Source organism: Falco peregrinus, chromosome 4 (genome assembly GCF_023634155.1).
Source record: "Falco peregrinus isolate bFalPer1 chromosome 4, bFalPer1.pri, whole genome shotgun sequence".
Taxonomy (NCBI): Eukaryota; Metazoa; Chordata; class Aves; order Falconiformes; family Falconidae; genus Falco; species Falco peregrinus.
Window position 1 is genome coordinate 78,129,616 of NC_073724.1, and position 19,504 is coordinate 78,149,119.

The 19,504-nt window shown below is 35.2% G+C and overlaps 1 protein-coding gene across 1 annotated transcript in view; it reads right to left on the minus strand.

Annotated features, from left to right (window-relative positions):
• The window catches only part of PIBF1 (progesterone immunomodulatory binding factor 1), a 121,202-nt gene that overhangs the window by 9,752 nt on the left and 91,946 nt on the right, over positions 1-19,504 (minus strand). Inside the window, exon 16 of the mRNA XM_055802761.1 lies at positions 12,555-12,639. Within this exon, the coding sequence (XP_055658736.1) occupies positions 12,555-12,639 (85 nt within the window). The remainder of the gene's footprint in view (positions 1-12,554; positions 12,640-19,504) is intronic.

Genomic DNA, 19,504 nt, shown 5'->3' on the forward strand with positions numbered 1-19,504 from the left:
AACAGTTGACTGTTCAGCCCCCCTTGCACAGAGGGGACTGGAAAAAAAAACGCTTCATGAGAGCCTTAGTGCATTACCCCTTGAGTCCGGAGACTGGACTCTTCTCAATGTGGGAGCCAAATAGTAGGTTTGAGTTTAGCAATCTGGTGACTGTTCTGGCTATATTAACTTCTAAAATAACTTCTAATAACTTCTAAAACAACAAAAACAATAGCTAGAATAGAACATGCAAGTGAGGGAAGATAGCCATACTGGGATGAAAAACATGTTCGTGCTAAGTCAATGTAATCTGTCTTCACATGCACGTATCCTCCCATTTAGACAGCTATTGTCTTCAAACAACAAGTCAGTACAGGGAAAAGCAGAGTTCAGAAAGTGAGGTTATGGGTATGTTAAAGAATACTGATTTGAGAAACCTAAAGTAGCATTTAAGAATGCTATATCCATTTGGTAGTGTTTTGTAAAGAACATATTTCAGAAATGATTTCTCAAGTCTCTCAAGAATTAAAAGTTCATGTTCAATACAAAAATGTTCGTGGAGGATTCTGAGGAAAAAAAAAAAAGTAATTTTATACTTGCTGTAACTCCTTCTTGAAAGAAAGTGATCTCAATCTGGAAAACGGTAGGGCAGGGTGGTTTAGGAGGAACCGTTTTCACAGTTGTCTGTCTCAGGGTGTTCAGTAGGGTCAAGCTTGATGGGCATATAAAGTGATGGCAGAGAAAATACTAAGGATAATGTCTTCTATGAAGTCTGTGCATTTTCTTATTTGCATTCCTCTTAGATTCCTACTGTGATTTCCTGTGAAAGTAAAGGTGTGTTAAAAAATTAAAGCTGTGTCATTAACAGCTGATACTAAGATGGAGAGGGATCTCTGTGAGAACTGGTTGCAGCTCAGCTTTGGAACAAGAACATGTGATCAGATACTTGTTTGGATTTCCTCATGTTGACCTTTAGATATCTTCAGTAATAATGTTTAAACCCAGCTTGTCTGATTCCTCTATATAGCTGTTGTTGAGAAATTCATAGGTTACAATTGATTTTGCTGATTTTACATGAGGATATGGCAAATAATACCACAATAGTGCCTTTTTTTCTTTTCTGACTACAAATCCCTAGAAAATTTTCAGATGTAGTCATCTCTACTACAGATTTTTAAAATTAGGCAAGATCTATCTCTGCTACTTTGTCACTTGACTTAATAAACGACTTCTCAGATCATCTTTACACTGGCAGTACTCTTTTATATCATTGGAGTGCTCCAGTTAAAATGGAGGCAAACAAACAGAGTCTTCTGTACAGATTGTTGGCATAGAACACCAAGCCTCTGCCATATTTCTGGAAAACAACAGAGCAGAGGACTGAAATCGAACCTAGGTCCACCTTTCAATATATGCAATGACTTGCATACAGCACTTTGAAGAAAAAAGTGTGAGTATGGTACTCTAACTTTGAAGTACACTTAAGAGAAAGGAGACATATATGTGTCATTACCAAGGAATGAGACTCTTGAGCAAAAGTAGTATCTAGAACGCTCTTTAGAAGTACTGGCTGTTCACACAAAGAATTACTTTAGAACTGTTCTTCATGGGATTTATTTCTGCCAAACAGCTAGAGACACACAGCAGAAGGGCTATAGCCTATAACCCGGAATGAATTACTTGTCTCCCTTTGTTGGCTGAAAGTGGAAAAAAGGCCAACACTTTTAGCATAGAATTAACAATAATGGACATTAATATTAATGATGACAAAGCGTGAAATAGTATAAAGACACTACAGAAACTCCATTTTGATGAGACAGCAAAATGAAGCAAACGGTAAGTCAGTCCATTCCACTAATAATGCCTGCAGATGGACAGGATGCAGTGGCACGAATGGTGCAAGTTCAGCTTCAATAGTAGAAAGCTCTCGACTTGTGCCTATCAGGAGTAGAACCTACAGGCATAACAGAGCTCAAAGACTTTAACAACCACCTATGCAATTGAGAAAACATCACAAGTCATGGTTTAATCCCTCATGTAAGACAGAGTGTACTTGAGAGAGTTGCATCCTCAATTGCAGCTGTAGTGGAAATATGAAAAGTCAGCAAGAATTCTGGTGTGAGCTTTGCACATATGGCCATCTTAGGCACACGGATACACACTGTAAAGCTGGAAACTGGAAGACAGTATGAAATGTACTGATCAAACAAATGAACCTGATAACTGGGTGGTGGAAAGATGCCAGACCATATGCAGAATAAGTTGATAGCTTCTCTGCACTACACTTAATTCAGGAGTTCTCTGTATCCCAGTGCACATAAAACCATAAAATAAGCTGACAGATCTGTGACTGTACGGTCTACAAACTAATTCCAGTTTTATAAAGTGAATGCATTAGAACTATGGCAACAATAAAATGGCCCAGTCATTGCAATGAACAGCTACTGTCTTTTTATATACATAAGAATCTCTGCCTATTTCAGTTGTAATTCTTAGGAGTTGAACTTGCATGTGAAATTCTGAAAGTTTTTTTGCATTTTGTATTGAAGATCAGAAATGATTTGCAATTATAACTAGGACTATATCCCCAAATATTTTTTTTAATCTGATCCATTGTAACATTAATTTACTCAAATTCAAGTTTAATAAAAAGTATGCTTTCTTGAGTAAGTTCTACTTACAGGAGACAGATGCTAAAAATACTAAAATGTCAAAACAGCCTTACTCCCATAAATTATTATGTAGAAGTTCCTATGTTTTCTGAGAGGGTAACATTTTAGTTTGATTCTCCCTGTTTTTTCTTACAGAGTATTTAAATTCAATTTCCACTTGATAATATTCAAATGTTACCATAAACTGAACAGAATTAAAATTTTTACACTGCTAGATAAGCAGCAGAATGTGATGGAAATATTCATAGCCAATACAGGAAAAATGAACACAACAGAGCATTGGCTAAATATTCAGAAAATCTGAACAATTTCAGATTGCTCAACAGCCAACAATTTCTTGTTTAAGTGATTATCACTTTAACTGATTCTGGCTCTCTAAAAACTGTGTAATTTAAAATACACATGCCAATTTCATCCCATAATCCATAAGTAAGTTGCATTTTGCCTATGAAACTTCTTTGAAACTTCCTATTTCTTAAGAGCAAAAAATGTATTTAGATTTGACTTATATTAACTGACATTATTTTTTTGTAGAATCTTAGAAATCTTATACTAACAGGGTTTAGTAAATTGCTCAGTAGAAATCACCATTTCATATGCAATTGTTTAGTTATACCACTGTGAATAGAAGGATAATTCTTTAAAGAATATATGTGAAAACTAGTAAGACATTCTGAATAATACAGCTCCAAGAAAAGAATGAACGCACTCAGCTGTAAAGTCCCTCCTCTTCCTACATTCAGTACTATTTGGAATTCAAGTTTTATTAAAGCTTGACAGCAACAAAACAAGTAACAAAAATGAGAAATACTGCTTAGAAGCACATTTTTCCTTGTAAAAAAAGAGCCAGAAACTTCTCAACACTCATTTAGCAATGTAAATGTCACTTTGTTTCTCCAAGCTTTAAGCTGAGAATAGCTCCAGGGCTTACTTGTGATGCAGAAATGTCCCTGTAATCTACTTAGAAAACATGCAGAACATTAATAGAAACTAGAATCTTGGAACATAAACGTAGCATAAGAAAAATGATAATTACTCTGTGGCTTAACATTTAAAAAGAGAGCTAAGCATTGTACATCAGCATTTTTTTTATATAAAACAAGTTGCAGCACATAGATGAGCAGGAAGTCATTCACTTTAGAAACACAAATAATTTTGACGTTATCATGTACAATCTTTTACACAGAAAAGAGGGGAAAGAGGCAGAGCTAGAGACTGTTTGAAGGCACCTGTTACCAATCACTTCTTCTCAGTCATGTCTTCCCAACCCCTGCAGATACCCCTTCCTTCCCCTCTCCCCCAACAAAGCAGTTTTATTCTTTTATCCACTAAGCTTCCACCCCTGATTAAACACGTACTGCCCTCCCTCTGATGACTCCAAAGCTTTTTATGAGCCTCTGAACTTCTCTCTACCTCTGTTTTTTGCAGATGGCAGCTGTTGCTGCTCTCCAGGTTCCTATATCCAACACATTGGCTTTCATTCCTAGGTTGCTTCTAGTCAATCTTCAGCATGACTTAATTACAGTTAAGGATACTATTAGCCATACTTAAAAGTATGACTAATAATGACATGCTGAAGACTCATCTGGAAACCTCAAGGTCATGGCTGAGAGAATGAAACTGTGGGTGTAGAGAATTTAGCAGTGAGGGGCATTCCCCAAGGGTAATACAAAAGGAAGAAAGATAAACATGAGAATATAGGAGTAACCGGTCAAAGTAAGGTAAAGCACAGATACTTCGGGAGACCTTGCTTGGCCTCAACAGAGGAAAAGAAGAACAAAAACACCTGTCTTTTCTTTCATTTTTGTGGGCCAGGTAATAGGATAATTATTGAGAATTAATAAGGTTTTGTGCAGGACATGACATTAGATGAGTATGTGCAAGCACAGACACGACTAGATTCTCAAACACTGGAAACAAAATTTTGGAACAATGTCATGGAATTGCAAATGCTTCTGATAATTCATGTGGCCATGTTTAAAGTCTAACATTCATCAAGATTTATATAAATCCTCAGGAACCTTAGCCTGATTTGTAGAAGCTCTTGGAAAACTCTTAGAGCAATTAACAAACTATGCATATCCTAATAGGACTAATTAGTAACTGTTCTACCTGCTTGATCACGTGGGCTCTCTCCAGTCTTACACACACGTGGAAAATGCATTTGGCAACCACTTATTAAAAAACAAAAGAAGTCAGGTTTTCTACATTTTAAAGATAATGAAGTAACTATTTTCTGTTCTTAACTTCACCTTTCTCTCTCTCACTTGTTCTCTTTTTCTGTGTCCTTACTTACTACCTTCACAATGCTGCCTTATGTTTCTCTCCTTTTCTTGCACCCCATCAGATCCTCTGTTTGCTTGGACAAAATAAGCTACATTTTTAATCTCATTCACATAAGCGCTCCAGCCTGCTGTGATTTTTTTCCCTCTTTTTTTTTCCAGAAAACTTAATATAAAATATAAATAATATCCATTCTACAGTTCAAATTAAAAAAAACACATTAGATTTCATTTTTAAGAGACTCACAGGACTTTGAAAAGTGACCTTTTTTCAGGAGATGTGGATTAAAAAAAATGAATGTAAATTTAAATTCTCAGAACAATAAAAAGTGAAAACATGATTTGCTTCTGATACTACTTTCAAATTAAAATCAGTTTATATATAAGAAGATGACTTGGAGAAAAGAATTTTTGTCTAGTTAGGAAAAACACTAAGGAGATTTTCTTTTCAGGTTTTTGAACTGAAACACATAAGGAAAGAATGGTTGTGATTAAGGTATTGCATTAGGACACGTGAACTCTTAACCTCTACCACAAACTCTGGGGAGTTTTGGATAAAACACCATTTCTTTCATTGTGGTTGTTGCTTCTGCAAAATGGGTAGTGATACTTTGCTGCTTTAAATTCTGAGAATAATATTTGTGAGGTGTTCACAAATGTGGTGAAAGGCAGAGAAATACTTAATTATTAAATGGGATTATTTTGACATATTGTTAAGAAACTGCGAAAACCTGGAAAGGGGGAAAAGATAAACATCAGGTTTACTCATAAATGGGGAGTTACACATAGGATTTGGAAAGCTTCTGACCTGCCAATTGGAAAATAAATTCAACATAACAGTCACTTAGGCAATTAGCATTTTAATATTAACCTGGTAGACTATTCTCAGCAAGAATCACTCAATAAGAGTTTTTTAAACTTTAGTATGTTTTTAAAATAATAGGAGCTTGCAATGGATAACAGAAATAAATTTTAATCTGCTCTAGTTGAAGATTAATACCAACTCAGGTACACATATTTAGAAAGATTTACCACTCAATTCAAGCGACACAACAATTTACTGACATAAGATAACCAGATTTAAGTAACCAAATAGCAATTAAATCCCATGTGTCTACATCCATTTAACTAATTGATATAAAATAGGTTTATTTAAACTACTACTACACGTTTTCTACTTTGTCCCATAGCAGATAGCCAGAGCCTGGTTTCTGGTTACTAACTTCACATGAAGAGCTTTGGCACAGTAACACATGAATGTGCCGATAAGGCAGGTGACTAGTTCAGCAAGTTTACATTCTATCACTTGTATGCACAGCTGCTAATGTACCACAAGTGCACAGATGTATGAAGGAGGTAAAATATCAGCAGGTTTTCATATAATTTTAACCAGTATACAATATTTATGTGCTGATAAGTGATCATGTCTGCATAAACAATTGCATTATAAGAAAATAATGAGTATTATAAACAGCCTTCATTTGCAGTGTTTATGCCATAAATTTTACCCTTTTATTTCTCACTAAAATAGTTTCACAATATTTGTTGTACTTTTATAGATTAAAAATTACTGTATTGCCAGACTACACTGCACACAGGTGATTACAAGCAGTTTTTTAAAAAACAGTAGTGCAAATTGACTCCCTTATATTCATATAAACTGAAACTGATCTTAGCACTTAAAGGAATACCATTTAAAGCCTTCTATTGGTGTTTCTTACACCACTGTCTCATTTCTGTTTCTTCTCACGTCTCCTAGAATATTTCTACTTAAAACATGAAAAGAATGCCTCCATTTGTTATACTGGCTCTGTTCTGCTCCCCGCCCCCACCCCGTAACGACTTATGAACTCCACATCAAAAATCTAAACAGCAGGTTGTTAATATTCAAGATTTCAGAATTCTGTTTCTACATTCTGTACTTTGAATTGGAAAAACTAAAATAAATTGATTTATTTGTGTGCATTATTTGGTTTCTTTACTATAATATGTCTGCATCTTAAATATCTGAAGAGATAGTACAATGTCATACATCAAAGCATAGCAAATTTATAACCTCTTAAATGTAACCTCAGAAAATGATTACTAAAACTTCTTGCCAAACATCTGAGTGCTGACAGACTGCCCTTGCAAGTTTTCATCCGAAGCTTGCAAGCCAATGGATAAAGTCTAAAACTGCACTTCTGATGTTCCAAAATACTAACAACTGCATCAAGCATGAAAGGCAATGGAAGTGCCAAGATCACAGAGCTCACGGTAAATATTTCTTTTAGTCAAAGGCTGACTGTTGGAAGAGAAGGGAAAAAAAAAATCCCAGATAAAAGGAATCATGGTTCAAGAGCTTCAGCTAAAAAGATTTAGTGGATTCATCCCACTTAACTTTAGCACTTAACAGCAAATTGCACTTTGGTGCCTTTAAGTTATAGATGCCCATTACATGCACGAAAGGATAAAGTTTGGATGCAGATAAAGGATGCCACAGAAGCTCGGTGTGCTCTACTCCACAGTTTTGGACACAAAATGCCCTCTTTTTCACAGGTAAGTAATACTGACATATAAATATTTTTACTTGCTCTTTTCCTTGCTGGACCCTTTCCAAAAGCAATTCAAATTGCTAACCTAACAGAGAGCAATTCACTTTTGTGGTATTCTTTTTTTGGTCAGGTTATGTTTCTGTTTAGTGATCTGTATGGTCCCTGTGCAGTATTAGAAATGTGCCAGAGCTGGTGCAAGAGGAGAGAGAAGAATCAGAAGCAAAGAGGTTATAGCTACTGCCTCAACTTGGGCATAATGGGTAATTTCATCTTGATTTTTGCTTTGAAGAAACATCCTTCTAACATGCGCCCCTGACTATACCAAGACATTAGGGCAACAAGGGTCCAAATCTGGGGGTAAGTGCTGAAGTTAAGAGTGGGAAGAATCAAGATCACAAGTCATCTTTTTTTGTGTGTGGTTCAGTTATCCACAGTAAAAGACAGAGGGTCAAAAGTGTAAAGTCCAGATTAAAAAGAGAACATAGACTACAAATAATAATGCAAAAAAAATCTGGATTTGAAATACCCTTTTTTTAAAAAAAAACAAACACTGTTTACTAGAAAGTTATTAATGGGAGACTCCATTGTTCCTCCAAACAATGTTTTATGACTCTTCTGATGGATCTGGGAAAACAATTAAAAATCCCATTGCTTATCTTGACAAAACATATAAAATTTCTCAGTCTGAAATTAGCTCAAAAATTTGGCTGTACTAACTGTACTTGCTATCGTGCATTGAGGGGTTTACAAACGGCATCACAGTATTGCGTACCCCAGTTCCTTCTGACACACCAAAGTGGGCAGCAGCACTGTGAAAGCTTTATTACGAACCTCTAAGAATATAGTCTTAGCATGATCCTGGGTATGAATCATTCACGATAATGCCATTGAATTCCCTTGCCATTGAATTTATCCATATGAAGATGATAAGAAATATTATTGCATCAGCTGATTCTCAATGATCTAAATGAGAAGCTAGATTAAAAAGTTTCCTATATTCATTTACTAATTAATTCAGAAAAAAAACCAGGAAATAGCAGGCCAAGAAACAATTAAGAATTTAGGCCAAGAATACAGCCTAGGAAAAAAAGCGTCAATTTTTCTTTCATGGGTGGACCTAACTTTTAAAGAATGTGCATAGTCAAACGACCAATTTTAACTTTAATTTCCCACAGCAAAATAAAATAATCATCATCAAATTAGCTGTCTACATAATTTGAAATAATGAACTATTTTTATTACATGAATATCCAGTGTCATTTTTTTCCTGTAATAAAAGAACTCACATAAGAGCCCTATATAAATTCTTCCAAGATTGTTTTTTTCTTCCAAAATTAAGATATGTGAAAAGGACATAAGATTAAGCTTGAGCATAAGTTCTTTATTTAAAAAGTGTATAAAATGCCATAATTACCTCCAAAGCAAGCATTATGAATCCATCTGATATTACAAGGTGATAAAAACAAAAAAAACCCCAGCCCCTCAATCTCTAACATTTCATTAAAAAGATTTAATACAGTCTGAGACCACACAGGCTGGAATACCTTAAGTCAAAACTTTATACTTATTGAAACATGTCACTGTAAGACAGCCTTAACAATGTTTTGGCATTTTGCTTGTATTTTGAACATACCTCAACTTCATTTTATGTGAACTATGAATATCTTGGGTTTATCTATTCCAGAATTCTAATGTTTTTACTTGCAAACATGAGCGCAACAAAGTAATTCCTAACAAGACATGACAGTTTAGTATGTGCAATGACTAAACAAGACTGATAGTAATCATATTACAGGATAGCACGTACAGAACACATAATCCCATAATTCATATTTTTTCAAATTGCATAGATCTATGTTTACAGATAGCATGTTACCTTTATTTAAAAATACATACTTTGTCTAAATGAAGTTAAGTCTTTATTAACCCAAGATTAGAAAATTTGGATTGTTTTTTTCTATTAGCAGGGATAGTTACTGTGAAACTGTGATGTTACTGCATATTTCCCTTTTTTATTAAGACAGCAAAAAAATTTAACTGAAGACTAACTCAAACTAAATTGTCCTATCCTATACAAAGACTTCAATACAAGAGATAATTGCCTTTTAGAGAAATTCATAAACTGTAAAACTATTGAAAGAAGACTGCATTAAAAGTAAAAAATAAAAGGCTACATTAAGAATAAACAGAAATGACAGAAGTTTAACATATACATACATAGCCCCCCCCAAAACGCTTCTTGTTATTTTCACACATTTTCTAAAACAACTTCAGCTTATTTTTGTGTTTCTTAGGGTTTTTTTGTGCATTGTACTGGCATTTTGTAATTTTCTTGCCCTAAACATGCCACTTCTAATGTTGGTTTTTTTTTGGGGGGGGGGGGGGGGGGGGTGTCAGTATTTATAGCCTTTTCTGCATAGGTGACTTGAAAAAATGTTACCACTGTTAAGTAAAACAATGTGACTAATATGGCCTAGTTTTAACATATAATAAGAAATTTGACAAAACGGTAATAATTTTGGAAATTTTTGATCAATTTTTTAACATCCAAAGGAACATTCAAGATGAAGTCTCTTTTAGACTCAAGTATTTGCTTTCTTTTTTACAAAGCCTGCCTCACTCAGCCTTGCTTGCACCCTTTGCCACAGTTTGAAAATGTTAAGTGGTGAAATGACACAAAGAAGCAAACTGCTGCATATCAGGAAGAGTTCGTGAGGGTACTCATAGGGGCCAACGTTGTTTGGATGTAAACAACGTCGCATTGCTTCGAAGCAGAAAATTTTACAGTTTTCTCATAAAACATTGTTAAATTTTACCTTTATCACTTTCTACTGGTTTTAATCAGCTGCAATGCATGCTGGTTGATATGACACTACTAAAACTAGGCACCCAAAGCGTAACTACTTTGAGAGCAGAACTATTTGGCAGCAGCGCTACTTGGGAGAGAAGAAATAGGAACAGGAAATTTTGAAAGAAATTAATTTGAAATTAGCCTGCCAAGGGCCTATCATATTGGAAATTCAGAACATTCACTATATACTTATACAATTAAGTCATGTTTCCTCAGAGTATTTTTCATATCATTAATATAATGATATGATAATGCATTAATATAATGATAAGGCTTATAAATTATCTAGAAATACTTTAAATATTTTATGTTAAATTAATAGAAGACCAGTGGGTTTCATATGAACAAAAAAAATGACCAAAAAACAAAAGAAAAAAGCAAACCCAAGTATAATCCAAACAGAACATACGTCTTTGTCTCAGCCTTGAATTTGAAATTTAAATATATGATGTTGATACAGACATCAGAAATAAGAGCTATCAAATGATTACTTCTGATGTACCTACAGATGCTCCTGCCGGGTCAATGACACCTGCAGTTTTGGGAAGTATGTTCAATTACTCTGTTCTGTAATTAGGTTATTTTAATCTCTATGCAGGGAACTTCATAACCACTACAATCAACTCAGAGAGCTAAATGCAAAAACTATTCTAGGAGGAAACTGCATCAGACAAATACGCAGTGTGATTCAGCGCAGAAACTAAACAAGTTAAACACTTGTTTTCTTTTTACTTTTAAGGTGATAATTTCACATTTGAGATCTGCACTCAGGGAACAAAATTAGTAAGTTTTCACTGAAGTTGACACTCACGTAGACTAAGCTGTCAGTGAAATTGTTTTGGTTTCATTCAACAAAAAACGGTTTTGTAACTGGTCAGCAGAGAGAAACTGGTTTGGACAAATTCATGACACGGATTTTGGTTTACTGATCTAAGAAGGGAATCTGGGAGAACAGCAAGGAAAGGAGATGGAAGGGAAGAATTTTGGAGGTGGAGTGAGAGGACTTCAAGAAGTGCATGGAGAGTCAGTTTTCTATGGAAATAATGGTATCAGAATGAGTGATAATGCAATCTCAGACAAGATAATTTAGGACAGTGGTAGATTCCTTGAAAGTAATCTCCCCATCTTCTCTCTTTCCAGCTGGAGAATTGAAAGGAATTTTTCAGAGAACTATTGATATAATGACTCTGTGATGATCTTTCTTCACAGGTAACTGGGAATTTAGGTCCCATTACTGCATATATATAACTTGTGCTGTTTTTCCTCATATGCATAATTTTTGTTCACTAATGTATTTTCTCTGCAAATCCTTGAAAATCATTTAGCAGCTCTGGGAGATCATTTAAACAGCTGCTCATGGTTAGCTTTTGGTTTTAATATCTTCAGTATTCTGTAGCCTCAGAAAACTTCCCATATTACTATTCACTCTTTTTCAGATCATTTGTGTATGGGACTCCTTCAGTAAACTGTGTTTATTCCTATCTTTTGTTTCAGACATCTAATCTGCAGAAAGATTTTTCTCTCATACTCCTTGACTTGTTAATCTCTTAAAATTGTTTAGAGAAATCTTGACAAAAGCCTTTTAGGAATCCTTATATAAAGCATTTATGTCTAAATGGCAAGATTTTGCATACTTTTAGATCTGAGAGTGTATTTCAGTAACACTAACTCCTTGCTTGAATGAAACCCAGATAAGTAGATAAAGAAGTACCCTGACTCTTGTCTGGATGAAACCTGTGTGACTACCTCGTTTCCTCTCCCCAAATCCTGTTTTGGAGTTGAAAAGAAACTCAGATGTGTGTACAGGAAATGAATTGTGCAATGCTTTGTTCAGGCTTTTGGTCTCAATGACTGGGAAAAGCAGGGAGAGATACCGGGGCATACTGTGGCACATGCAGGCCTTTCAGATTATGCATGTATCAATCTGATCACATTTATCTAAATACTTGCTAAATGCCTGACAAAGACTAAACACTTGCAAGGCATGTCTGTTGTATGCATAAGAAAAGAAAGAACAGTGAGACCAAGTCATCTGAGAGAATTTAGCAACTGAAAGTACAACTGAGAGCCTCCCCAGTGCCTGATATGATCACCTGTGCTTCTGAAAATGACACAGACCAAAAAAAAACCACCCCAACAAATCAAACCAAAGTAAACCATTTTTTTCCCCCCATGGTTTAAGGCTGAGGAGAGAAAAAACACACTTATGGCAGTAATGCTAAAATGGGAAGATTACCTCACGGTGATTTAGAAGTCTCTCCAAATCCACTGCCATTTGATTCTTGACACGCAGCAAAGTTGTCTTTTCTTTATTTAAAAGACTGGTAGAAAAAGGATAGGAAATGCAGTAATAGCAACAGATAATCTCTTTTAATCTTGTATGTTGGCCAAAACATGCATTTTCTAAAGCTAAATACTGGCAATGAAAATCTGCTTGAGTAATTGTATCAAATGATCACTCATTATGTTCAAGAATTGGGGTTTTTATAAATGGGCCTGAATGAACTGATGCATGCAAAATCTTATTTTAGACAAACAGAAGTACTACTCAAAATCTTCATAAAATATGTTGGGGTTTTTTTTATTCTGAAGGACAATTTAAGTTATCAGAATCCTCTAACTATTATCTCTCAGTTTCTTCTAGGCAAAATGAGCTCATTTCATAAGCAAAGTACGGTTCCTTATATCTCCTAGTATATCAAAACATGGCTTTCTTTGTTGTACGCATCACTAGTAGCAGCACATGCTCTTCACTCCGTATGACCTCTTCTTATACTACTGTACTTAGAATTTTGAAAATAACAAATACAAGGAAGAACCACCTCTCCCTTTTAGCTGTGTAATTTCTGAAGAAATTGTAAATGTGTTTTTGCCATTTTTTATTTTATATTCCAGGATAACGCATGGGATCAAGTTTATTTTGTGAACCAGGTATGAAAATTGTTTTATCATGAAGACATGCTTTTCTAGCACAATATCATTGAATTGTTCTTTGTTTTCTTAGTTACAGAATATGAGCATTTGAAATGTTTAGCATACACATTCTGATTCCAAGCAGCAATTCTAATATAATTAAATGTATTTTCATATTTAGCCCCAACATCAGTTTCCAACAATAAATTTCAGACTAATGCATATATAATACCAGTATATAATCTAGTTTGTTAAAACAGCCACAGAGATTTTCTTGGAAGACCAATGTTATACAAGCCATTACCATGACTTAACTAAATGGTTTGTACAATATAAACTATCACATAAATCAACAACTATGAAAAATGCAATTCTGCATATGGACTGCAAAAATGTAATACTGAATACAGGTCAGGAGTTCAAAAGCAAATGTATTAAAATTTTATAAATGGAATGGAGCAATTACATGTGTCACAAACACAAATTATTTAACATTCCTAGTATTTAATCCAGAAATGATCAACAAAATAAATCAACCTTTTCTTTAATTGGCTGCATATCATCCGCTTGTTTCAAATAAGCAACATCATCCTTTGCCCCAGAGATTTTCTGGAAGTTCCTTGCAAGCTCTGTACTGTAAATTATGACTGTCAGTTCCTTCTAGGCATTCATTAATTCTAAGAAAAAAAATGTACGCTTTGGCCAAATTGCTTAGTTGTCAGAGTTATTTAAAAGGAAAGTAGTAACATTTATGAAAAACTACAAGGATATTTTAAAATTTTCAAGAGTTTTATTTTCTGTGACATTTTTATTCATGATGCAATTGCTGTACTATTTTTTTCCTGGGTTCCTGTGTTGCAACTTACTGATATGTCAGTTTTTCTTGGATTACTGGACTTCCTAACAGCATAAACCAATCGTTTTAGAGAATGACTCACAAACTTATTAGAGAAGCAATAATAAAAGTTCCTTTATGCCTTAAAGAGTGTGATGGATAAGCATAAACATCAGTGTTCATGACTAAACCAGAAATTCATGCTCAAGGTTCAATTTCATCTACAGAACAGAACCTATTCTAGGTATACCTTCTGAAACAATGTGACACGACTGATCTATGTGGAGCAGTTGAAATTTTCTTTGTTTATGGTCAAATACAGGAATTAGATTGCTACGTCATTCAGTAGAACTTGATGTGTTTTCTGTCATACATATGACTATAGAACTATCAAAGCATGTGCAGACTTCAGATTTATTAGATTTGCAATAACTATGCTTTTTCACCATTGCAGATAGAAGGAAATAATTCATATACTTCTGAAAGAATACTGCAGAAGAGGCATATATACATTTAACAGAGCAAGAACACAGTTACCAGGCACAACAATAATAAACTCATACCTAATGACCAAGTAAAGCAGAAATACCTTCAAAAGTTCAATTTTGGGAAGAAGACTGACCATTTCAGTTCCTGTTATGAAAATGTTCTGAACAAGCACCTTGGATACAACAGTCAGGAGGTTCTAGCTTTAAACTACCCTACACTTCCATCAAACAGTAGTTTAACCTAATCCAGTTTTAACTGGCAGTGTAGCTTTACACTTTGTTTCAGCTGACCTAAGTGAAAACTGTTGCTGAAAGATCATCCTTCCCTAACCACATATGGGTAACCTGCTATTTATGTTGGTACTCGAAAATTTGTGACCACAGAAATAGGACACTTCATTGATCTGTATAGAAGCTATAGAGTCTTTTTAAAGGTTATTTTTCACGTGGATCACCAAAGCAACTTGATTTACCATGTACAGTGGAAACCCACAGCTGAAGTAAGGATGAGACTGCTCCATTTGGTGACAGAGTGATTTAACTGTCTTACTATGGTTCTAAAACCACAATCTATGAGTCTAGACAAACCAGCTTCTCATACCTGAGCTCAAGGGTTGTAACTTTCCTCTGAAGAGACAGGATCTTCTTGACCATCTCTAACTAACCATACTTCTAAGTTTTCATGATACAGATAGGTATTAAAGTACTAGAGCACTAAACATGAAAAGAAATCTTCCAGTGACTTGCTCTGGGGTGAAAACATGTGAACACTTGAGAGAAATGGATTGCGTCAAAATGATCTAATATCCCTGGAGTTATTTAACTGCATAAATGACTGTTTTCACTGTCGTGTAAACAAAAGTGTAGACCATGCTGTGCTCCATACTCCTGGTCACTGACTGCTCCATCTTGAGCGAGGAGAAGGTCGCCTTTGAGATACATCATGTATTCATAGCCCCAGAAGTCTGGGTTGGAGAATTCACTGAAAAGCAATGCAGCTCCTGCTTTTTCTGTGTGCCTGGGTTTCCAGAAGAAACCCAAATGTCTGAGAGGAGATTCTGCTTCATTCCATCATGCTTTCAAAACCTAACCAGGTATGAATCCAGGACGTACCATGGAATATGTTTGTCATATACATACACATTGCTCATAGCAACCACTGGCTTGTTTCATTTCACTTTACTCAGGATCTAAAGCCAAGGTAGTTTGGATATTGTAAGCAAGACATTTTTAGGTGACTTGATTGTTCTGCAGAATGGAGATTAACATTTCACAGTCTGACTTTTAAAGCCTTTTGAATCTGGGCAATTAAGCCACCTTTTAAATCTCTGGTCTAAATATACTAGCTACTAACCTGTTGAGAAGCTTCTGTTATTAGATGGTCTGCATAATATGCTTACGCTCAACAGACTAGATAAACATGGTTTTATATATTACTGGTTTTTATTACTACTTCTATTCCATTTGAAAAAAAGTAAGTTTCTTCTTCAGTGAACTGTGTACCCCAAATGCTGTAAGAAATAAGGATTGTGCCTTTCTGTTAATTTCTTATTTGTGTGATTAAGTTGAAAACTGAAGTAAAATCTTGAGTTATTTTTTTGCATTTTATGTTCACATGCATATATTACCATAAAAAAATGGAAATAGTACATTGGAAAGTTTTTTACATAAAACTGAATGCATAATATAGGCGTATAATGCAGCTATCCCTTCTCTGCAAATTACAGATGAAAACCTCAAGCAGACAGTTAATTTTTAAAGCTTAAGTCAAACTTTCTTTTTTAGTCATATAGTTAAGAGAGGGAGTTATAAAAACTTCTGCAAATAAATGTTCTTTAGGAGAGACAATACATGAAAAATTTGTGATCTCTCACTGTGAGGCTAAACAACCACAGATCAGGTTTTTAAAGACATTTAGGAGAGTATTGCTTAATGATTTTAATTGGAGTGCTTCAGATGGCTTAAAACCTCATCTGTGTAGTGTCCCAACTGAAAAAAATTACTTTTTCAAATTGAAAAAAAACCCAAACAACTTTTAAATGGTTGTAATACAGGTCAGAAAATGTTCATTTTTAGAAAAAAAGAAATATTTTTCTATGAATTTTGTTTGGAGCATTTCCCAGGTAAACTGCAGTAGTGTCAGACTAGATGATGCAAATCTCACATAACGGTAATGTTCTCATAAAAAGCTCATTGACCATTCTGTGGTGGGAAAAACTCATCTAACACTGTATGTTGAGCTTTATAATGTTTGGATGGCATTAGAGAACCCAAAAAGTTTAGGTAAGAAACATCTCAGTACATAGCTTCTTAGTGAGCAAAATACTTGTATTGCTTCTAGATTTGCCATACAGTCAGGCTTTTGAGGAGTGTTTTTGGGTAAGTGAACCATTTTTAAAACCAGCCATTGGTACTGACAAATTTGAGTAACCGCATTCAAAATAAACACCCTCTTTTAATGAATAAAGTCCTGTTTAATGTCTCCAGTTATTTATAAACCTAGATGTTTTTAGCAGAAAATTATGTACTAAAACTACAATTACTTCACTACACACATAAGAATGAAATTCAGAGGTTTGTTTTCCTACAGCATGACATAGTTACAAGGCATTTATTTCTTTTCACAAGGGGTGCTAAATGTGATGTTTTCATTTCTGGTTAAGAGCTGTATGCTAGAGAGATTTCTTTATAGTAGGAAGGAGTTATCTTCATGCATACCACTGCTTTTATTAATCGTTGCTATTTACTTTTATTAACAAGAGTCTATGTGGACTAACACAAATGAGAGGTTACTTAACAGAGTATTTTGAGATATGTGGAAGACCTATAAATTCACCCTGCAGATGATTCTGTCACTCAAGACCAGAGGTTTTATATCTGAAGTGTATCTGCAGGTGCATGGCTCAGTGCGCAAGCACATGAAGTGCTCTGCTCCCAGGGCCATCTTGGTTCTCTCCATGGCCAAGTGCCAGCACAGCCCATGGCCTGCCTGGGAGAATTCTAAGGGGATGAGAAGGAGAGTGGTAATGAATATATGTGTGGGCAGCATCTGACAGTTTCTCTTATTCCTAAACAACCTCTCCTTTTATCTTCACGTGGTAATACATTTGTGCCTTCACACTTGAATCTAAGCAGTAACGTCACACACTGTAATAACCTGGAGATGGGTCTCCAGATTGTTCATGCAAATAGTTAACAGCAATGACAGCTGCTCAGCTAAGCATTTACCTTAGCCACAATAGCTCTTGCAGTTTTTAGTGAAGATACAGCTAAAGATCCATACAGCTGTCTGAAAGATGTCCACAACGGACACACTTCTGAGCAACCCAACAAAGTACCTCCAGCTCTGGTAGAATATACTACTTTAAGGCCTTGATTCAGTCTGGTACCTATTTGACTATTGCTCTCCTTTAAAGGAGAGGCTGAACAAGGCTTTGAGCAACCTAATCTAGTGGAAGATGTCCTTACTCATGGCAGGGTGGTTGGAACTACATGATCTTTAAAATTCCCTTCCAACCCAAACCATTCTGTGATTCTGTGTTTCGGTTTGACAGCTATTGACACAAGCAACCTTGAGCACTCTTTGAATAGTCTTTCCAAGTGAGGAGGACATTTTGATATCGAGGGTCTGAAAGTCAGCCTTAGCTCTAGAGGTATGACACTTAAGGATAAAGGCATGTAAGATGCTCTGGTTAAAGGGAACTCTGAAGACCACATTGAAAGGAAACGTAGATGGATCTGCAGGATTTCTCATATCAAAATGATCTGCCTGAATCTGTCCCACTCCTCTTGTGGAAATAACTGCTGTCAGAAATGATGCTTTCACAGCATGATGCAGTCTGCAGAAACCTGAACAGATCTACTGCCTGTCAAGGGACCACATTTTAAGTCACTTTAGGCCATTCTGTGAAAAATCAGTACAAATCTGGCACAAGAACATTCACAAGGAGATTGCTGTCATAGATAGCCTTCCTTATAGTTGCCTTGCGCTGATTTCAATCAAGACTGTCTGTTTCATCACAGAATCAAAACCACATCCAGTAGCAACCAACAGCCTTCTCAACAGACAAGGAATACAAAGCCCTGCAGGTTGCTGCAAAACATTTATGAAGTTGCAAGAAAGTACTGACTCACCATCCTGGGAAACCTGCTGGAACCTACCCAGCCTAAGGAATATGTTCTAAAAAGATTATTGGCCATCATCACTGTGCACAGAAGCAAATTGTGGATTGAGTCTAAAAAAAAATTCACTTGCAAATTAGTCCTTGCTGATCCCTCCACACTCAAGTTACATAAGACTTGATAAGAGAACGCTGGCACTGATAACACAGATGTGACTGCTCTACTTAAGGAATCTACAATTTACATAATGCAGAACCATCTCTCTTGATGAGCAGGTGAGATAAAAACACAACACCAAAAGAACACTCCTCCAGGAAGGAATGAAAACCATGATCAAGCATAGGGCAGCTCTGAGGTTAAAACAAGTATTCAGTCTTGATTGTCAGGGTGTAAGCATATCAAAGTTATGTTAACTTGCCTACAATACGGTACTCAAATACAAGACTTTAGAAAAATTGCAAAAATGATTGTATTTTTAAGAGTCTGTTTGAAAACAATGGTTTGAACATTATTTTTGTTAGCTGGTACTTGTGAAATTGCTTTTTAGAAATAAAACTAATGCACATATTGTATGTAATTTTTTTAAAAAAAAATAATAATCTGCTTTGTGTAACTATAGCATAAATTAAACCTTAACTTAAAGAAGCTGCTGCAGAACTGCAATAATTATAAGTAATGGTTGAAACAACCATTTACTTTTGAAAAGGCTTTAAAAATACTTTTTTTTCCCCTTAGCTCTAAGATACAGAGAAACTAGGCTTCATAAACCATGTTAATGTTTTCACTATTACTTTTCTAATAGCACTAACATTATTTGCACAATTTACA